We start from the raw sequence: 23,028 nt of genomic DNA on the forward strand, positions 1-23,028 counted from the left end.
AAAGACTTTGAAAGCTCTTAACAATTACCCATGAAAACTTTGAAACAGACAAAATTAACCATCATTTTAAGTCATCTTTTTGCTAACAAATTGCAACAGAGATAACATGAGCTTATTTGACCTTTAGTAAACCTTGGTAGAATACAAGTTTCATATTTAATGCTGATAACTCTGAAGACATGTCTATTTTAATTAAACCAGCACACTTAAATTAGTTTAAATAAACGCTGAGTTGTTTCATATGTGTCCACTTAAGAGAAAGAGCATCCCAGGGCGCCTGGGTGGGTTAGTCAGTTAAGCGTCTGACTTTGGCTCAGGTCATGATCTCATGGTTCGTGGGTTCAAGCCTTGCGTTGGGCTGTGTACTGACAGCTTGGAGCCTGGAACCTGCCTTGGATTCTGTGTTTCACTCTCTCTCTGTCCCTCCCTGCTTGTACTCTGTCTCTGTCTCTCTCTCAAAAATAAATAAACATTAAAAAAATTAAAAATAAAAAGAGAAAGAGCATCCCCTTTGTCAGGGATGGCCTGTGTTTCCTCCAGCAACCTGGGTACTATCAGGAGGAGGCCCGTTTAGACAGTTATCATCCAGTATATCAGGAGGGAGTTTACTGGCCTGGTTACTGACCAAACACATTGTGCAAGAGGCTCTTGGGTCCGGGTAGAGCCATGAAGGCCTGGACCTAGGGTACCTCCATCCATTTGCCCTGTTTACTAAGGCCATGCAGTGTTATAGGAGATCAGTTCTTTTCTACATTTTGCAAACCAAATTATTTCCACTGGGTTAAAAGGCATCCCAAGAGAGAGTCCTTGGGGACTGAGGAGAAGCTCCCCTGTTCCTAGACAGAAAAGTAGAGAGAAAGTAGAAAGAAGGTCCATTACCCCTGAGAATCCCCCTGATTCCTGGGTGGTATCCCATGCGCAGGATATGTCAGAGGTTCCTGGTGTCAAAGCAACCCCAAGTGTCCCTCGAACGAAATCACTATGACCACCAATCAGTCGATTAAGGGCTCCTGAAGGAGGGATGCTAGCGTCCCCCTGCTTGCACTTTGCATCCTAGGCTACAGATGGGTGCCTGGCGTTTGGACCAAGTTTGCCTTGCTGAGAAGGCCAAGAAACCACCATTTTGTAACCCATGGAAAACACTGGAAAAGTTTTACAAGGAGGAATTCCCCAATTTTGTAATTTAAGTAGTAGTTGATAGAGGACATTGATGGAAAGCAGCACAGATAGAAATCTATTATGATCTTAGTAAGGTTCCAACACACACAGTCTTTATAGCCAACTTCCTTAGGAAATGGTCCCCGGTAGGGTTTTAATTCATTTGGGTACTGGTTTTGGCCAGTGGAGATCTCAAGGCCAGAAGCTGTTGGACCAGAGACCTTGAGGAGGGAACTTCACACGGGAGTCTTAAGATTGGTAGCCATCTTGGTGATTTAGGTGGCTGTCCTGTGCCCAAGAGAGACAACTTTGTATAAGGACAGGAATAAAGAGAGGGCATCAAGTTTCTGGGTCTTATTACCATTCCAGCCAGGGTACTAACTTAACAGTCAGAAGGCAGGCTACCCCATAGAGTAGCCACAGGCTAGAGGATTGCAGCCAACATGAAAGTGTTCCAAAAGACCATGAGAGTAAAGGAGGAAAAGAGAAAGGGCTCACCAAATTTACACCAAAACTCAGAGTCCAGATGAAAAGACTCATCGCCCCACACACTGGGTGCCTTATGATTAAATTTTGGGGTAATGGTGGGGTGGTCCAGAGCTATCAGCCAGGACAGAATTCTTGAAGATGTCTTTGGTACAAAAAAGTGATTTTATTAAAGCACGGGGACAGGACCTGTGAGCAGAAAGAGCTGTACTATAAGTGTGTGTGTGTGTGTGTGTGTGTGTGTGTGTGTGTGTGTGTGTGTGTGTGTAGGGTGACCGGTTTATGGAGGGGGGAGGGGAGGAGATAGGAGTTTCCAAAGAGACTTTTACATGCTAAACACGTCCTGGAGGCCTACTATTGTCAAGCTAAGGTTGTTTTTCCCTCTAGCAAAGCATTAACATTAAGACAGTTGGGAGTTCTTAGACTTTAGGCTATGATGGGATTGCCTTTTTCTGGTAAACTGGTGGAGACTCTTACCAGTTTAACCATTTCGGTTTTTTGTCCTTTCCTGTTTTGGGGTAGCTTGGAGTGTCCAAGAAATATTATATATACATGTCCCACTTGGGGGGTGGGGAATGCTGTTAGCCTACATTTTGCTCTCAGCCTGCCCCTAGCTCCCTCATCACTCTTGAATGTTAGTCCTATGCTCTTTTGGGGATGAAGTTAGTTTTTCATTTCTTGACTTTGATGAGACTGTCAGCTTTCTGTAGTTTTTTACTCATCTCTTCACCCTCCTCCATTCTCACTGTTAAATTATTTTTATAAATTATGTATAAGCAAATGGGACAATGTAATCACTTTGGCTTTTTTTTTTTTTTTTTTTTTAGTGAAGTGTGAAACATTTCATTTTCCTGTTCTATTTAGGTAGTAGAGCAGACTTTTTGTTTTTTGTTTTTTTTTTAATTGTGGCTAAAGAGGAGCAGGGAAATATTTAGAGAGGTTGGACACAGTAAGGAAAAGTTCTTAGGGAGAAAGATAAGGAGAGTGATGTGGGGGAGAAAATCAAAGAGATGAAGGGAGAGCCAGAGTCTTACTCTGTTGCTTTGCATTATCATTTTCTCATTGACTTCCCAGATTCCCTCCTTTCTCTGACCCTCAAGATAAGTAGCAGCTTTTCTTTTATTGCTGAATCTCTCTCTGCCTGTAATCTTAATCTCTATTTTCATTAAGTTCCTGGGTACCTGCAAGTGGAACACCCTCATTTTTCTCTTCTGCATGTCAGAATCTCTTTCTTTTTTTCCTTCTGATATTTTTCTCTTTTGTTTCTTTTCTCCATTTGCTGTGAAGTAAGTGACCACTGGAAGGGGGGTGGGGGTGGAACGGATGAGTTGCATTTTGGGGAGGATAAAGGAAAAGCTTATATTTTCAACTGTTGTTTGATTTTTGGTAGCTGGAAGTACGTGAAGACCCCAGCAGCAATAAGGACCTGAAGGTTCAATGTGATGAGGAAGAACTGAGGATTTACCAGCTAAACATTCAGATCCGGGAAGTTTTTGCAAATCGTTTCACTCAGATGTTTGCAGATTATGAGGTGTTTGTTATTCAGCCCAGCCAGGATAAGGAGTCCTGGTTTACCAACAGGGAGCAGATGCAAAACTTTGATAAAGTGAGTAATCCTGCTGGCGAGGTGGTGAGAAATGAGAATATGCCAGACCCTCTTGAAGATTTAACTGAAGATGAGTTTTTCTTTCATTATACATATATGCTGGAAACAGAGCTCTCTTAGGTTAAGGTGCACGTGCAGGTTGAACATCAGGATTCTGGGAAGATTGGTTGCCACAGTAGGTCACCTGAGTAAGTTTGAGCTAGTGTGTCAAAATTTCAGGATACCTGAAATTATATGAGTGTTAAAATAAATGAAGAGATTTTGCTGTTTGCTTTTCATAAAGACCTAGGAAACTTGAGAAAAAATTTAACCTACTGGATCCCTTCGGTGTGTTGCCTTTGCTGGTCAAGGCTGTAAATGACTGTGTGTTTCCTTTTGGTCCAATCAGGCATCTTTTCTGTCAGACCAGCCTGAGCCATATCTGCCCTTCCTCTCAAGATTCCTAGAGACCCAGATGTTTGCTTCTTTCATTGACAACAAAATCATGTGTCATGATGATGATGATAAAGACCCTGTACTCCGTGTATTTGATTCTCGAGTAGACAAAATCAGGCTGTTGAATGTTCGGACACCTACTCTTCGTACATCCATGTACCAGAAGTGTACCACTGTGGATGAAGCAGGTGAGGCCTTCTTGTTGCTGTACTCTCCTCTTGGATTATGTCACTAAAGTGTCCCTGTTTCTAAATATGCCAGCTTCTTTCCCTTTTTCTGCTTTACATAAATTATTCCCATTGCCTGAAATACTCTTTCCTTTTGTTTTGCCTGGCAAATGTCTCCTTTAACACTGTGTCAGTTAGGAATGGGTCCTGCTGTAATAGAGAATCTAATCAACTTTGGGTTAGACAGATGGGGGTTATTTCTCTCAAATTAGCAAGGAGTGCAGAATTGGTGGTTTCTGGTGTTAGCTCAGTTGCTCAACAATGTAATCAAGAACTGAGATTCTACTTTTTACTCAGTTATCCATAGCATATTGACTTTTATATTCATACTTGTTGCCTCATGGTTACAAGAGGCTTTCTATGTTTACATTCAGGGCAAGAAGAGGGGAAGGTTGATGCCAGCGGTATTTTCCCTCTTGTATCAGAAAACAAAAGCTTTCCCAGAAATTCCCAACAACTTCTGTTGTCTCATAGGCTACAACCATGTTCTATGACCATCCTTAAGTGCAAGGGAGGCTGTGAAAGTGAGTATTGAACTGGGTGTAATATTACCCTGAATGATATCGGGGCTGTATTAGCGAGAAAGAAGCAGTGAATGAGTTGTGATTAGACACTAGTTGGTGTGCCTTAGCTGAAATGTCTCTTCCTCTGTGGAGCCTTCTCTGATGACCTCAGACTGAGTCAGTGAATTCCTCCTCAGTGCTCCTGTGGTGCTTTGTTGTTGCCTCTTCTCTATAATCTCTATTCATTTGAGCTATTATGGGAACAGTTTGAGAGCAGAGATTATTTACTCATTTTCTTACCCCTAATCTGCTAGCACATATAGATGTTAAAAGTTGTTTGCTACATGCATGATTGAAAAGACTTTTTTGTTCAGAGTCCCTGTCTAGATCAGTTTAGGTAGAAAATAGTCTCATCTGAGGTATCAGATTAAGTCATGTGTTCACTTCTTTGTGGGTTGTTGAGTGTCCTTGTTGTAGCCTTTTTGTGTATTTTGTTCATTTACTTAACAAATTGCATAATACCTATTGCACGTTCAACATATGGTAAGTGCTCAGCAAATATTTACTGAGTGAATGAATGTGCCTGGCATTTCTCTAGGTTTTGAAGATAAAACTAGTGACAATTTGGACAAAGTCCTGCCTTCATCAACCTTACATTCTCTAGCCTTCTGTCTTTACCTTGTAGCTCTTGTTCTAAGCCTTTCATTAAGATGACAGTCCTCTTGGCTAATGAGGACATGTTGCCTATGCAAGTGGACTGCTCTAACACAATCATTCTTGCTTTCTGGAACACATCAGGCTTCATATTCCTGAACCCTGCTTAAGGTTTTGGTCCTGGGAAGCTTGACAGATTTTTACAAGAATGTGGAAACGTTTAGAGAAACATCTCCCAGGCCATCAGCTTAAATCAGGACTTCCTGATCTTTTCATATTTTGCTACCTTTGAAAATGATAATATTTGTATATGACTCACTGGAATAAAGGGAGAAGTTTGCTTATAGCTAGAGGCTATGGAGCTAGCAGCTCTAGTCACTTGAGGCCTTGCCCATCTGTCACAAGTGTCTAGGCAGTCAGTTCTCAGCCCATCTCTAATCCATTTGTTGAACACCAAACACTGAAGCATGCTGATTTGAATTACTCTGGTCTCAGTTGTGACCAGGACTTGTGTCTGTTCTCATGGAATATGGAAGGAGAGTCAACTAACCCTCATTCATATGATTAATTTCAGCAAAATTGGTGTCACAGACCCTTAGGCAACTCTATGTACTCCAAATAGTCTAAACTTTTTTTTAATGTTTGTTTATTTGTGAGAGAGAGAGAGAGAGAGAGAGAGATAGGCGTGAGCAGGTGAGAGGCAGAGAGAGGGAGAGACAGAATCTAAAGCAGGTTCCAGGCTCTGAGCTGTCAACACAGAGCCCAACACAGGGCTTGAACTCATGGACCATGAGATCCTGACCTGAGCTGAAGTCAGATGCTTAACTGACTGAGCCACCCAGGTGCCGCTGTACTCTAAACATTCTAGAGCAGGGTTCTTGCCACTGGCCTCAGATCTCTAGCCTGGAGGACTAGTTCAGTCACCTCATTCCATCTTACACTTTAGCATCTTGAAGCAGGCTTATTGGAAAATGGTAAACACATAAATAAGGGGATATTTTTGGAGATCCTTTAAAATGCTACATTTAAAAGGGATCCTGGGGCACCTGGGTGACTCGGTTGAGCGTCTGACTTTGGCTCAGGTCATGATCTCACGGTTCGTGAGTTCAAGTCCCGCATCAGACTTGCTGCTGTCAGCCTGTCAGCATGGAGCCTGCTTTGAATCATCTGTCCCCCTCTATTTGCCCCTCCCCTGCTTGTGCTCTCCCAAAAATAAATAAATATTTTTAAAAGGGGAGGAAACGGGAAGATGGCATAGCAGCATGGAGACTCAGGTTTTCTTGTCCCTGAAACACAGCTAGATCGCACCAAACCATTTTGCACACCTAGGAAATTGATCTGAGGATTAACACAACAATCTGCATAACTTGAGCCACAGAACGCAGCAAGTTCCCAGTGCGGAGAGGTGAACTGGGGGAGAGAAAAGCTGTGGAAGGTAGGAAGCTGTTTTTGCGGAGAGAGGGCAGAGAAAGAGCAATGGGGAGAGTGCGACAATTTGGGATCATGAGAGAAAAGCACTCCCCTGAAAGTAGTTGGAGAGAAAGAGAGAGAAAGAGTGAAAGCACTTGCAGGGGACTGAACAAGAAATCTGTTCCCCAGAACCATTGACGGAGAGAAAGGAGAGGGTTTCAATACCATTAGGATTCTATAAACAGTGGAGTACAGAGTCTGAAATTCTGGAGGTCAGTGCCTGGCAGTGTTCTGGTGAGGAAGCAGGTGAATCCCCAGGAGCAGGCACTGGGGTCTGAGGGGTCCATTTGCCACAGCGGAAGAAGTGGTTCCCATATGTGTAGAGCATTTGGCTTTCACTCCATACAGCCTCCACACAGGCAAAGGTCCCAGTGGACCCCGGAGAGCAGTCACATTTGCTGGTATTGGGACAAAGACACCAGCATGTGGTGAAACCTGGTGCCAGCTGTTTGTTGTGATTTGCCATAATCTCTGAACCTTGCTGCCGTATGATCGCACAAACATTCTCTGGGGCAAGCCGGCACCCAGCCATTGCTCAGTGAGACCCTCCCCAAGTTGTAGGGGTGTCTGAAATGAGGGGTTTGAAATGCATCCCCATCTGAGGTAAAACTCTGGAGGGAGGTGCTGCTTGGCAAGCTGATGGCTTGGACATGGACAGGGTAAAGGTGGGGAGTGGACAGAGGCCTGAGAAAAAGGAAGGGTGCTTGATCACAGGTTGGTGAGAGTGCAGAGTTCCTGTGCCAGAGACTAGGGAGCTGGGTGAAGCCATTTCCATCTCTCAGGTGCATGCAAGTGCATGTGCGCCACACTGATCAATCCCAGTAAGCTAAGCAGCGCTATCTACTGGAGAATGGAGCCGTTACACCACGCCCTGCCCAGCTGCACCCTCTAAGCACATCCCCTAGAAGACCAGCACAAATCTCTCTGCCTGCTTAGTGTATGGACTATAGAGTGCTTCATAGTTTGAGTTTTAGAGGAAACTGGATATAACTTCATTCGGGTTTCATTCTGTTTGCTGGTTCATTTATTTGTGCTGTTTTTTCTTTGCTTCTGTCTTTGTTTAAATTTTTCTTTTTTTTCTTAGAAACAGAAAGAAAAAAATTTATTTTCTTTTTTGAAAATTAAAAAAATTTTACTACATTTTTAATTAAATTTTTTAAATTCTATTTCATTTAATCTATTTCATTATATATATATTTTTACTTTTGAAATTTTTTCTTACCTTTTTTCTTTCTTTCCCTTTTTTCTCTATTCTGTCAAGCTTCCTTCAACAAGCAGCCCAAAATACACTGAGGATCTAGCTTCCTTTATTTGATTTTTTTGTTTTGTTTTTAATTTTTTAATTTTAATTTTGTTAATTTTTTTTCTTCCTCTAAAATTATAAAATGAAGGAATTCACCCCTAAAGAAAGAACAGGAAGAAATAACAGCCAGGGGCTTACTCAACACAGATATATCTGAACTAGAATTTAGAACCACGATAATAAGAATACTACTTGGGGTTGAAAAAAAGCATAGAATCCCTTTCTGCAGAGATAAAAGAAATAAAATCATCAGGACAAAATTAAAAATGCTATAAGTGAGATGCAATCTCAAGTGGATGCCATGATGCCAAGGATAGATAAAGCAGAGTAGCAAATCAACAATATAGAAGACAAAATTATGGAGAATAATGAAACAAAAAGGGAAACAAAGGGAAAAGAGCATGATACAAGACTTAGAGAACTCAGTGACACATTAAAAAGGAATAACATCTGAATCATAGGAGTCCCAGAAGATGAAGAGAGAAAAAAAGGGTCAGAAGGTTATGTGAGCAAATTATAGTGGAAAACGTTCTTAATCTGGGGAAGGACACAGATGTCAAAATCCAAGAAGCACAGATAACTCCCATTAGATTCAGCAAAAACCTGCCATCAGCAAGGCATATAGTCAAATTCACAAAATACACAGGCAAGGAAAGAATTTAAGAAAGCAGCAAGGGAAAACAAAAGTCCTTAACCTATAAGGGAAGACAGATCAGATTCACAGCAGACCTATCCACAGAAACTTGGCAGGCCAGAAATGAGTGGCAAGATATATTCAATGTGCTGAATTGGAAAAATATATAGCCAAGAATTCTTTATCCAGCAATGCTATCATTCAAAATAGAGCGATAAAAGGGCGCCCGGGTGGCTTAGTCAGTTGAGTGTATGACTTTGGCTCAGGTCATGATCTCCCAGTCTGTGGGTTTGAGCCTTGCGTTGGGCTCTGTGCTGACAGCTCAGAGCCTGGAACCTGTTTCGGATTGTGTGTCTTCCTCCCACTGCTCCTCCCTGGCTTGCACTCTGTCTCTCTCTCTAAAAAATAAATAAACATTTAAAAAAAAAATTTAAAAAAAACCCCAAAACAAAATAGAGCGATAAAGAGTTTCCCAGACAAACAAAAACTAAAGGAGTTCATGATGATTAAATCAGTTCTGCAAGGAATTTTAAGGGGGACTCTCTGAGTGGAGAAAAGGCAAAAAAACCCCAAAAAGACCAAAAAGCAACAAAGACTAGAAGGACCAGAGAACATCACCAGAAACTTCAACTCTACAGGCAACACAATGGCACTAAATTTGTATCTTTCAGTACTCACTCTAAATGTCAATGTACTAAATGCTCCAGTCAAAAGACAGGGTATCAGAATGGATAAGAAAACCAAGCCCATCTATATGCTGCTTACAAGAGACCCATTTTAGACTTAAAGGCACCTGCAGATCGAAAGCAAGGGGATACGGGGCGCCTGGGTGGCTCAGTCGGTTAAGCGTCCGACTTCAGCTCAGGTCATGATCTCATGGTTCCTGAGTTCAAGCCTCGCATTGGGCTCTGTGCTGACAGCTTGGAGCCTGGAGCCTGCTTCAGATTTGGGGTCTTCCTCTCTCTCTCTGCCCCTTGTGCACTCATGCTCTCTCTCTCTTAAACATAAATAAACATTAAAAATGTTTTTAAAAAGGTAAGGGGATGTAGAACCATCTATCATGCTAATGGTCACCAAAAGAAAGGCAGAATAGCCATACTTATATCAGACAAGCTAGATTTTATTTTTTTATTTTTATTAAAAAAATGTTTTTTAATGTTTATTTATTTTTGAGACAATGCGAGAGAGTGCAAACAGCAGAGGGGCGGACAGAGGGAGACACAGAATCTGAAGTGGGCTTCAGGCTCTGAGCTGTCAGCCCAGAGCCAGATGCAGGGCTCGAACTCACAAACCGTTAGATCATGACCTGAGCCAAAGTTGGACGCTTAACCGACTGAGCCACTCAGGCGCCCCAAGACAAGCTAGATTTTAAAATAAAGCCTGTGACAACGGATGAAGAAGGGCATTATATTATAATTAAGAGGTCTGTCCATCAAGAAGGCTTAACAATTGTAAACATTTATGCCCCCAAAGTGGAAGCACCCAAATATGTAAGTCAGTTAATCACAAACATAAAGAAACTCATTGATAATAATACCATAATAGTAAGGACTTCAACACCCAACTTAAAGTAATGGACAGATAATCTAAGCAGAAAATCAACAAGGAAACGATGGGTTTGAATGACATACTGGACCGGATGGACTTAAGACACTTTCAGAACATTTCATCCTAAAGCAACAGAATACACATTCTTTTTGAGTGCACTTGGAACATTCTCCAGAATAGATCACGTACTGGGACACAAATCAGCCCTCAACAAGTACAAAAAAAATAGAGATCATACATTGCATATTTTCAGACCACAACACTATGAAACTCAAAATCAACCACAGGAAAAAAATTGGAAAGACCCTGAATACTTGGAGATTAAAGAACATACTTCTAAAAAATGAATGGTTAGCCAAGAAATTAAAGAGGAAATTAAAAAGTACATGGAAACCAATGAAAATGAAAACATGACAGCTCAAAACCTCTGGGATGCAGCAAAGACAGTCATAAGAGGGAAGCATATAGCAATCCAGGCCTTCCTAAAGAGGGAAGAAAGGTCTCAAATACACAACCTAACCTTAAACCTAAAAGAGGTAGAAAAATAACAGCAAATAAAGCCTACAACCAGAAGAAGGGAAATAAAGATTGGAGCAGAAATCAATGATATTGAAATTTAAAAAATAAACAAAACCTTGGTAGAACACATCAATGAAACCAGCAGCTTGTTAATTCTTGGAAAGAATTAACAGAATTGATAAACCCCTATCCAGATTGGTCAAAAAGAAAAAGGAAAGGACCCAAATAAGTAAAATTACAAACGAAAGAGGAGAGATATAGCCAACACCACAGAAATACAAACAATAATGAGAGAGTATTATGAGGAATTATATGCCAATAAATTGGGCAATCTGAAAGAAATGGACAAAACTAAACATAACTACCAAACATAAACTACTAAACATAAACTACCAAAACTGAAACAGGAGGAAATAGAAATTTTGAACAGACCCATAACCAGTAAAGAAATTGAATCAGTAATTAAAAATCTCCAAACAAACAAAAGTCCAGGGCTGGAGGGTTTTCCAGGGGAATTTTACCAAACATTTAAAGAAGAGTTAACACCTATTCTTTTGAAGCTGTTCCAAAAAATAGAAATGGAAGGAAAGCTTCCATACTCACTCTACGAGGCCAACATTACCTTTATTCTAAGATCAGACAAAAACCCCACTAAAAAGGAGAGCTACAGAGCCAATTTCCCTGATGAACATGGATGCAAAAATTCTCAACCAGATACTAGCAAATTAGATCCAACAATGCATTAAAAGAATTGTTCACTGCGATCAGTGGGGTTTATTCTTGGGATGTAGGGCTGGTTCAGTATTTGCAAATCAATCAATGTGATACATCACATTAATAAAAGAAAGGATAAGAACCACGTGATCCTCTTAGTACATGGAGAGAAAGCATTTGACAAAATACAGCATCCTTTCTTGATAAAAACCCTCAAGAAAGTAGGGATAGAAGGATCATAACTCACGATCATAAAAGCCATATACAAAAGACCCACCATTAATATCATCCTTGTTGGAGAAAAACTGAGAGCTTTCCCCCTAAGGTCAGGAACATGACAGGGATGTCCACTCTCTCCACTGTTACTCAACATAGTATTGGAAGTCCTAGCCTCAGCAATCAGAAAACACAAAGAAATGAAAGGCATCCAAATTGGCAGGGAGGAAGTCAAACTTTCACTCTTTGCAGATGACATGATACTCTATATGGAAAACCCAAAAGATTCCACCAAAAAGCTGCTAGAACTGATCCATGAATTCAGCAACGTTGTAGGATAATAAAATCTGTACAGAAATTGGTTGCATTTCTATACACCATTAATGAAGCAGCAGAAAGAGAAATCAAGGAATCAGTCCCATTTACAATTGCTTCAAAACCCATAAAATACATAGAATAAACTTAACCAAAAAGGTGAAAAATCTATGCACTGAAAACTATAGAAAGCTTATGAAAGAAATTGAAGAAGACACACACAAAAAAGGAGAAACATTCCATGCTCCTGAATAGGAAGAACAAATATTGTAAAAATGTCAATCTACCCAAAGCAATCTACATATTCAATGCAATTTCTATCAAAATAATACTAGCATTCTTCGCAGAGATAGAACAAAGAATCCTAAATTTGTATGGAACCAGAAAAGACACCGAATAACCAAAGCAGTCCTGAAAAAGAAAACCAAGGCTGGAGGCATCGTAATTCTGGACTTCAAGCTGTATTACAAAGCTGTAATCATCAAGACAGTATGCTGCTGGCACAAAAACAGACACATCAATCAGTGGAACAGAATAGAGAACCTAGAAATGATCCCATAACTACATGGTCAGCTAATTTTTGACAAAGCGGGAAAGAATATCCAATGGAAGAAATTGTGTTGGGAAAACTGGACAGCAACATGCAGAAGAATGAACCTGGACCACTTTCTTACACCATACACAAAAATAAACTCAAAATGGATGAAAGATCTAAATGTAAGACAGGAAGCCATCAAAATCCTAGGGGAGAAGACAGGAAACACCCTCTTTGACCTTAGCCTCAGCAACTTCTTACTTGACATGTCTCTGGAGGTAAGGGAAACAAAAGCAAAAATGAACTATTGGGACCTCATCAAGATAAAAAGCTTCTGCACAGCAACGGAAACAATCAGCAAAACTAAAAGGCAACCGATGGAATAGGAGAAGATATTTGCAAATGACATAGGGTAAAGGGTTAGTATCCAAGATCTATAAAGAACTTATCAAACTCAGCACCCAAAAAACAAATGACCCAGTGAAGAAGTGAGCAAAAGACATGAATAGACACTTCTCCAAAGAAGATATCCAGATGGCTAACAGACACATGAAAAAATGCTCAACATCACTGATCATCAGGGAAATACATATCAAAACCACAATGGGATACCATACTTGTCAGAATGGCTAACATTAACAACTCAGGCAATGGCAGATGTTGGCAAGGATGTGGAGAAAGGGGAACCCTTCTGCAGTGCTGGTGGGAATGCAAACTGGTGCAGCAGCACTCTGGAAAACAGTATGGAGGTTCCTCAAAAAATTAAAAATAGAACTACCCTACAACCTAGCAATTTTACTACTAGGTATTTATCCAGAGGATACAAGAGTGCTCTTTTGAAGGGGCCCATGCACCCCAGTGTTTATAACAGTGCTATTGACAGTAGCCAAAGTATGGAAAAAGCCCACATGTCTGTTGACTGATGAATGGATAAAGAAGATGTGGTATATATATATATATATATATATATATATATATATATATATATATATATATATAGTGGAATATTACTTGGTGATCAAAAAGAATGAACTCTTGCCATTTGCAACAATGTGGATGGAACTAGAAAGTATTAATCTAAGAGAAATTAGAGAAAGACAAATATCATATGACATATATATATATCATATAATATAAATTCCACATATGAGATATAAAACAGATGAATATAAGGGAAAGGAAGTAAAAATAATACAAAAACAGAGAGGGAGATAAACCATAAGAGACTCTTACATATGGAGAACAAACTGAAGGTTGCTGGAGGGGTGTTGTGTGGGGGGATGGGCTAAATGGGCAAGGGGCATTAAGGTGGACACTTGTTGGGATAGCACTGGGTGTTACATGTAAGTGATCAATCACTAAATTCTATTCCTGAAGTCATTATTATACTATATGTTAACTAGGTCAGATTTAAATTAAATAAATAACTAAAATAGGGGGATCTTGATGGCAATCAATTCTACTCACCCACTAATTTTATAGATAAAGACATTCCTTTGATTCACCACTATATCTGCAGGGCCTAGAGTAGCACCTGGCACTTTTTTTCTTTCTTTCTTTTTTTTCTTTTTTTTTTTTTTTGAGAGAGAAATGGGGAGGGGCAGTGAGAGATAGGGAGAGATAGAATCTTAAGCAGGCTCCACACCCATCACTTAGCCTGATGCAGGGCTTGGTCTTACAACCCTGAAATACTACACAACCCTGAGATCATGACCTGAGCCAAAATCAAGAGTCGGACACTTAACTGACTGAGCCACCCAGGAGCCCCTGGAATTTTATATAAATGGAATCATACATTGTTTTCTTTCTTTCTTTTCTTTTTTGTCTTGCTTCTTGTAATCAGCATAATTACTTTGAAGTTCATTTATATTCTGTTTATTGCTGAGTAGTATTCCATTATATGGATATTACTGCAATTTATTTCTTTTCCTGTTGGTGGACGTTTGGGCTATGAACAGTTTTTGTTTTGTTTTGTTTTACATGTTTTCTTTTCCCTTGAATAAATACCTAGGAGTGGAGTGACTAGATCATGTATGACAGGGTGCCAGTGGGGGAGGGGCAGCTGTCAGCACAGAGCCCGGCATGGGGCTCAAACTCACGAACAGTGAGATCATGACCTGAGCTGAAGTCGGACGCTCAACCAAATGAGTCACCCAGGTGCCCCTGTATGTTGACTTTTTTAAAGAAACTGACAAATTGGGGCGCCTGGGTGGCTCAGTCGGTTAAGCGTCCAACTTCAACTCAGGTCACGATCTCACGGTCCATGAGTTTGAGCTCCGCGTCGGGCTCTGGGCTGATGGCTCAGAGCCTGGAGCCTGCTTCCGATTCTGTGTCTCCCTCTCTCTCTGCCCCTCCCCCGTTCATGCTCTGTCTCTCTCTGTTTCAAAAATAAAATAAACGTTAAAAAAAAATTAAAAAAAAAAAAAGAAACTGACAAATTGTCTTTCACAGCACATTTTATATTCCTGCTAGCAGTGCATAAGAATTATAGTTCCTCTACATTGTTGCTAACATTTTTTTATGGTCAGTCTTTTCAATTTTAACCCTTCTAATAGGTTTGTAGTGATATCTCATTGTGACACCACAATGAGATATCACTACAAACCTATTAGAATGTGTTGATTTGGGTCTTCCTGATGATTAATGATGTTGAACATCTCTTGGTCTGCTTATTTGGCATTCATTCATTCATTCATCTTTTCTGGTGAAATGCTTATTTAAATATTTCTCCCCTTTTTGGAGGTTGTTTTCTTATTGTTGAATTTTCCAAGTTTTTTATACATTCTTCATATAAGTACCTTATCAGATACATAATTTGCAAATATTTCCCCTACTCTGTGGCTTGTCTTTTCATTCTCTTTACTGTTTTCTGAAGAGCAGTGTTTAAGAAAAACAGTGCTTTTAAAATGTTGATGAGGCCTGATTTATCGTTTTAAGAAAAAATGGATCAAATCTTTAAAAAAATAAATGAGACGCCTGGTTGGCTCAGTTGATAGAGCATGTAACTCTTGATCTCAGGGTTATGAGTTCAAGCCCCACCTTGTGTGTAGAGAATACTTAAAAATAAAATCTTAGGTAATTTTGAAGAAGAAGACCAAAGCAGGAGGCATCACAATCCCAGACTTTAGCCTCTACTACAAAGCTGTCATCATTAAGACAGCATGGTATTGGCACAAAAACAGACACATAGACCAATGGAATAGAATAGAAACCCCAGAACTAGAACCACAAACGTATGGCCAACTCATTTTCGACAAAGCAGGAAAGAACATCCAATGGAAAAAAGACAGTCTCTTTAACAAATGGTGCTGGGAGAACTGGACAGCAACATGCAGAAGGTTGAAACTAGACCACTTTCTCACCCTATTCACAAAAATAAACTCAAAATGGATAAAGGCCCTGAATGTGAGACAGGAAACCATCAAAACCCTAGAGGAGAAAGCAGGAAAAGACTTCTCTGACCTCAGCCGTAGCAATCTCTTACTCGACACATCCCCAAAGGCAAGGGAATTAAAAGCAAAAATGAATTACTGGGACCTTATGAAGATAAAAAGCTTCTGCACAGCAAAGGAAACAACCAACAAAACTAAAAGGCAACCAACGGAATGGGAAAAGATATTTGCAAATGACATATCGGACAAAGGGCTAGTATCCAAAATCTATAAAGAGCTCACCAAACTGCACACCCGAAAAACAAATAACGCAGTGAAGAAATGGGCAGAAAACATGAATAGACACTTCTCTAAAGAAGACATCCGGATGGCCAACAGGCACATGAAAAGATGCTCAACGTTGCTCCTTATCAGGGAAATACAAATCAAAACCACACTCAGATATCACCTCACGCCAGTCAGAGTGGCCAAAATGAACAAATCAGGAGACTATAGATGCTGGAGAGGATGTGGAGAAACGGGAACCCTCTTGCACTGTTGGTGGGAATGCAAATTGGTGCAGCCTCTCTGGAAAGCAGTGTGGAGGTTCCTCAGAAAATTAAAAATAGACCTACCCTATGACCCAGCAGTAGCACTGCTAGGAATTTACCCAAGGGATACAGGAGTACTGATGCATAGGGGCATGTGTACCCCAATGTTTATAGCAGCACTCTCAACAATAGCCAAATTATGGAAAGAGCCTAAATGTCCATCAACTGATGAATGGATAAAGAAATTGTGGTTTATATACACAATGGAGTACTACATGGCAATGAGAAAGAACGAAATGTGGCCCTTTGTAGCAACGTGGATGGAACTGGAGAGTGTGATGCTAAGTGAAATAAGCCATACAGAGAAAGACAGATACCATATGTTTTCACTCTTATGTGGATCCTGAGAAACTTAACAGAAACCCATGGGGGAGGGGAAGGAAAAAAAAAAAAAAGAGGTTAGAGTGGGAGAGAGCCAAAGCATAAGAGACTCTTAAAAACTGAGAACAAACTGAGTGTTGATGGGGGGTGGGAGGGAGGGGAGGGTGGGTGGTGGGTATTGAGGAGGGCACCTTTTGGGATGAGCACTGGGTGTTGTATGGAAACCAGTTTGACAATAAATTTCATACATTGAAAAAAAAATAAAATCTTAGGGGCACCTTGGTGGCTCATTCAGTTAAGCCTCTGACTCTTGATTTTGGCTTAGGTCATGATCTCATAGTTCCATGAGTTCAAGCCCTAAGTTGGGCACTGTGCACTGACTACATGGAACCTGCTTGGGATTCTGCCTCTCTCTCTGCCCCTTCCTGACTCGGACTCTTTGTCTCTCTCAAAATAAATAAATAAACTTTAAGAGAAATCTTAAAAAAAAGAATGGGGTCCCTGGGTAGCTCAGTTGGTTAAGTATCCAACTGTTGATTTTAGCTCAGGTCATAATCTCATGATTCATGAGATCGAGGCTCACATTGGGCTCTGCACTGACAATGTGTTGCCTGCTTGGGATTCTTTCTTTCCTCTCTCTCTGACCTTCCCTACTCACACACTCTGACTCTCAAACAAACATTTAAAAAAAGGATTATACTTTTGCTATTATATGTAAGAAATTTTTGCCTATCCAAGGTCACAGATCTTTTTTTTTTTTTTTAGTGCTTATTTTGAGAGAGAGACAGAGATTGTGCATGTTCGCATGCGCATATGGGAGAGTCAAAGAGGGAGGGAGAGAGAATCCCAAGCAGGCTTCATGACCTCAGTGCAGAGCCCAGGGCAGGGCTCCATCTCACAAACTGTGAGATCATGATCTGAGTGGAAACCAAGAGTCGGATGCTTAACTGACTGAGCTACCCAGGTGCCCCACAGATTTTTTTTCCCCTCTGTATTTCTTTCTAGAAGTTTTCTATTTTCAGGCTTTATATTTAGGTCTATGATCCATTTCTTGTTTTGTTTTGTTTTAAGTTTATTTATTTTGAGAGAGAGAGCATGAGCAGGGGTTGGGCAGAGACCGAGGTAGAGAGATGATCTCAAGCAGGCTCCAAGCTCTCAACATGGAGCCCAGTGTGGGGCTTGATCACACGAACTGGGAGTTCATGACCCAAGCCAAAATCAAGAGTTGAACACTTAACCAACTGGTCCACCCAAGCCACCCCTATAATCTACTTCAAGTTAATTTTTTTAGATAGTGTAAGCTAAGGATCCAAATTCATTCTTTCCATTTTTCTTCCTTCCTTCCTTCCTTCCTTCCTTTCTTTCTTTCTTTCTTTCTTTCTTTCTTTCTTTCTTTCTTTCTTTCTTCCTCTCTCTTTCTTTCTTTCTTTCTTTCTTTCTTTCTTTCTTTCTTTCTTTCTTTCTATTGAAATTGCCTTGAATCTGTAGACCAGTTTAGGGAGAATTGATGTCTTAACATTACTGAGTCTTATGTTCCATGAACACAGCATACCTCTCCATTTATTTAGACCTTTAGTTTCTTTCAAGAGTCTTATATAGTTTTCGGTGTGCAAGTTTTGCATATCTTTTGTCAGATTTATCTTTTAAGTATGTCATTTTTTGAGATGTTATTTTAAATGGTATTGTAAAATTTTAATTTCTCATTGTTCATTGCAAATATATAGAAATACAATAGAGTTTTGTATGTTGATGTGTGCCTTGCAACCATACCATACTTTTTTCTAATTGCTTTCTGTACATCTAGCTAATTTTATACATAGATAATATTGCCTGCAAATAATGATAGTTTTACTTTTTCCTTTCCAATCCAGATGCCTTTTATTTGTTTATCTTGTCTTATTGCACTGGCTAGAACCTTTACTATAGTGTGAGACCGATATGGTGATAATGGGCAGTGTTGTCTATTCTTGATTTGGAGGGAAAGTATTCGCCGTTAAGTATGATGTTAGCTGTAAGTTTTTCAAGGGATATCTTTTATTGGTTGGTGTTTGCTTCTGTTACTAGTTTGCTGAGAGTTTTTATCAGAAGTGGATGTTGTATGTTGTCAGATGCTTTTTGTGCACCTATTGAGGTAATTATATGGTTATTAGAATTGGTTTTTTAATTTGGTGAGTGATATGCATTGATTTTTGAATATGTAAATCAACTTACATTCCTGAGAGAAACTGTATTTGGTCATGACATATTATCCTTTTTGTATATTATTGGATTAGATTTACCAAAAACTTGTTTATAGAATTTTTGCATCTGTGTTCATGAGGGCTATTGGTACATGTCTCGGTCTGATTTTGTATCAGGATAATGCTGGCTTCCAAGAATAAGTTGGGAACTATTATTTTTCTTCTCTTCAGTTTCTTGGATTATTTCTTCTTTAGAGATTTGGTAGAATTCATCACTGAAGTCATCTGGACCCGGAGTTTTTTTGTGGGAAGGCTTTATAAAGCTATTTGTTTGTTTGTTTGTTTGTGTTTGTTTATTTATTTATTTATTTATTTATTTATTTATGTATTTATGTATGTATGTATGTATGTATTTATTTATTTATTTATTGTTTATTCATTCAGGGAGAGAGAGCACAAACAGGGGAGGGGCAGATAGAGGGAGAAAGAGAATCCCAAGCAGGCTCCATACTGTCAGCACAGAGCCCAGTGTGGGGCTTGATCTCACAAAATGTGAGATCAGACCTGAGCTGAAATCAGGAGGTGGATGCTCAACTGATTGAGCCACCGAGTTGCCACAAGATTTTTAAGAAATGTTTATTTATTTATTTTGAGAGAGAGAGATAGAGAAGGAGGGGCAGAGAGAGAGGAAGAGAGAGAATCCCGAGCAGCAGCAAATTCAATTTTTAAAACATATATAGGGCTATTCAGATTATCTATTTCTTCTTGAGTGAGCTTTTGTGGTTTGTGTTTTTCTAGGAATTTCTCCATTTAACCTATTGTTAAATTTGTTGACATTAAATTATTTGTAATATTCTGTTGTTAATATCTATAGAATCTGTAACAATGTTACCTCTCTCATTCCTGACACTGTTAATTTGTGTCTTTTTCTTTTTATGCTAATTAGTCCAACATTTTACATTAGTTTTACTGATCTAAAAGAACCATTGTTTGGATTTATTAATTTTCTCTCTCTTCTCTTTCATTGACTTTACTCTGGCCTTTATTGTTTCCTTTCTTGTATTTACTCTGGATTTAATGTCCATGTCCTTTTCTGGTTTCTTAAGGTAGAAGCTGAGGTCAGTAGTTTTGAGAACTTTCTTTTCTAAAATAGACATTTATTGCTGTAAATCTCCTCTCAAGTAATATTTTAATTACGTATTCTGATATTTTGTGTTTTCGTATTTCTTCAGTTTCAAACTTTCTCTTTTGGTTTCTTTTTTAACCCATGAGTTATATAGAAGCATGCTATTTAGTTTCAAGATGCTATTTTTGATTATTGTGGTTAGAGGACATAATTGTATGATTCAAATTATCTTAAATGTATTGAAACTTATGGTTCAGAATATGGTATATTTTAGAAAATGTTTGACTTATTTTTTGTTGTTCTCATTCAGAGAAAGCAATTGAACTGCGTCTGGCAAAAATTGACCATACTGCGATTCACCCCCACTTACTTGATATGAAGATTGGACAAGGGAAATATGAGCCAGGCTTTTTCCCTAAATTGCAGTCTGATGTGCTTTCCACTGGGCCAGCCAGCAACAAGTGAGTCAACCCCAGGGATTCTCTGATCCAGCTCCCTAACCACAGTGATGAGGGTTCTCCCATATCAGGGCCTGAGCTTGTGGAAGATCCCTGGAATTTTGTAAAGCAAATATGAAGATGACACAGACCATCCAGGTTGTTCATTTGTTTGAACAAGAATACAGGTGACAAAGTATAATTCATTCCTGTCTCTACTCTGCAAATTGGGATAGCTCCACATGCCCAGAAGCTACAAAAAGCCAGACTACAGATAGCTTGCAGTCATCTCTCAACTAAATCCCATACCACACCTAGCTAGCTAGCATTGTGTCTTTAATAAGTGGTGGTTGAAATAATTGGAGTCTGAACCAAAAGTAGATACCTTAGTGGGGTTGCTCTTTTTTAGTTACTTTTGGAGATGAGTGTGTCAAAGCCCAGACAGAGAAGGAGTATAGTTTTGGGTCTGCATGTGAAGTTTTTGCATGTGTTTTAAGAGAGATATGTCTATGTTCCCCTGGGGAGTTTTCTCTTTCTTGCCCAGTCACTGAGCTCTCAGCTACTTTTCCTCAAGGTCTCTGAGCTATCTCTGTTGACTGTTAGGTATTTTTCCTATGCCCAGAGTTATTCCCTAGACATTCATGTTCTCTCTTATCAGTAACCTGACCTTACTTTCTTAGTGCAATGTTCATAATTGCCTGCTTGGATTCTGTCAGGTGGACAAAAAGGAATGCCCCTGCTCAGTGGAGGCGGAAAGATAGGCAGAAGCAGCACACAGAACACCTGCGTTTAGATAATGACCAGAGAGAGGTAAGACATCTTAAGGGTGACAAACAGTGGCTCTTGACTATTCTACACTCTACTTCTCTTTCCCATTTTCATGACCTCTGATCTGATTCAAATGTCTTAGTAGTGATCTCTCCCATAAAGATGGGTTAATACTAGGGTTAGTTCCCGATACCTGATACTGGGCCTTGGTTATGACAAATCTAGGATATATGATGTTTTGCAAGTGACCGCTAGTAGGTCCTCTCTCTGAGCCAGGCCCTGTTTGCAGCCCTATCAGGAGTAATGTCCAGGCTTTCACTGTCCTTTCAGTACTCAGTCATGCATATGCTCCCTGGGGAGTGTGACAGGAAAACTCAGAAGATAAGAGTCTGAGATTTGGAAGAAATTCTTTGAAAATTTGTGAGACTTTGTGTGTGTGTGTGTGTAATATGGTAGAAAAAAGTTAATTCTATTAAAGTGAGAAGGAAGAAAAGCTGAACTTGGGTTAATACTGTGAATTTCTGAAATGGGTATGGGGGACTTTTCTTCTATTTTTTGTGTATTAATTTAAAACAGATAATCTTTTCTTTAAAATTTTTTTAAATGTTTATTCATTTTTTGAGAGAGAGAGCGAGCGTGTGAGGGGGGCAGAGAGAGAGAGGCACAGAATCTGAAGCAGGCTACAGGCTCTGAGTTGTCAGCATAGAGCACGACAGGGGGCTCAAACTCACGGACCAAGATCGACCTGAGCCAAAGTTGGTCGCTTAACCGACTGAGCCATCCAGGCACCCCTAAAACCAATAATCTTGACTTTTTTTCTTAGAGAAGCAAAAGAGAGGAATGTTATCATTAGGTGCCTGGGGTTTCGGGATTCCTGAATTGACTTGAGTTTACCAGCTGAGTTTCTCAGCTCTACTATAACTCGTTCCCAGTGAAGTTTCTACTTCTAAACCTCAGGATGGAGACCCTGCCTTAGTTGCAGAGAAGTTGTAAAAATGGGGCTTCACCTTCAGAAACCTATTTCAGGAACTTCTTTTTGAGAAAAGAACCTGCAATTTGCATTTTATACATTTAAAACCTATTAAAGCATATTGTTTTCATATTAGTCTGACACCTCAGTGAATTGGAAAATAAATACTATTTTGTCTTTGCTGTTTTTTAAAGGAATAAATTAGAATTGCAAGGTATGGCAATGAATTTTTAAAAAATGTTTATTTATTTTTGAGAGAAAGGGGGTTGGGGGAGGGCAGAGAGTGGGAGACAGAATCCCAAGCAGGCTCTGTGCTCAGTGCAGAGCCCTATGTGGGGCTTGAACTCACGAACTGTGAGATTATGTTTTGAACCGAAATCAAGTGTTGGACGCTTAACTGACTAAGTCACCCAGGCAACCCTGGCTATGAATTTTTAACTGCTGATTTATAGGATATGATTGTGCTTAGCATTTTTTTTTTTAATGTTTATTGGTTTCTTTTGGGTGGGGGGAGGGGCAGAAAAAGATGGGGAGGGAGAGAGAGAAACCCAGGCAGGCTCTGCACTGGTAGTGCAGAGCCCAGCACAGGGCTGGATCTCACAAACTGTGAAATCATGACCTGAGCCAAAATCAAGAGTCAGGGGCTCAACCGACTGAGCCACGCAGGCATCCTTGTGCTTAGAGTTTTTGTTTGTATGAGGGTGGAAATGAAGTGTTGAGTATTGGTGTTATTTTAGAAGTGTCCCCTGGGTCTTCCATCTCACCTCCATATTCTTTCAACAGTGTTTATTGAGCATGTTTACTTGGTCCAATCGTTGTAATAAGCACTTTGAAATATAAAGATGAGAAGGAGATAGGCTTGTCCTCAGGGATACCAGTTTATTAGGGAACAAAGTCAGATACACAAATAACTTTAGTAGA

General features: G+C 39.7%; 1 protein-coding gene across 5 annotated transcripts in view; it reads left to right on the top strand.

Moving 5' to 3' along the window:
- The window catches only part of DENND5A (DENN domain containing 5A), a 118,691-nt gene that overhangs the window by 68,242 nt on the left and 27,421 nt on the right, over positions 1 to 23,028 (top strand). For 2 of the 5 annotated variants that reach the window (XM_019456253.2, XM_019456255.2), the window contains 5 exons: positions 3,035 to 3,250; positions 3,639 to 3,873; positions 4,287 to 4,436; positions 20,243 to 20,393; positions 21,086 to 21,179. In XM_019456253.2, the coding sequence (XP_019311798.1) occupies positions 3,035 to 3,250; positions 3,639 to 3,873; positions 4,287 to 4,436; positions 20,243 to 20,393; positions 21,086 to 21,179 (846 nt within the window). The remainder of the gene's footprint in view (positions 1 to 3,034; positions 3,251 to 3,638; positions 3,874 to 4,286; positions 4,437 to 20,242; positions 20,394 to 21,085; positions 21,180 to 23,028) is intronic. The other 3 variants (XM_019456256.2, XM_019456258.2, XM_019456254.2) reach the window with 2 other exon arrangements.

Source organism: Panthera pardus, unplaced genomic scaffold (assembly GCF_024362965.1).
Source record: "Panthera pardus isolate Hobbes unplaced genomic scaffold, ASM2436296v1 HiC_scaffold_12, whole genome shotgun sequence".
In the NCBI taxonomy this organism is placed as follows: Eukaryota; Metazoa; Chordata; class Mammalia; order Carnivora; family Felidae; genus Panthera; species Panthera pardus.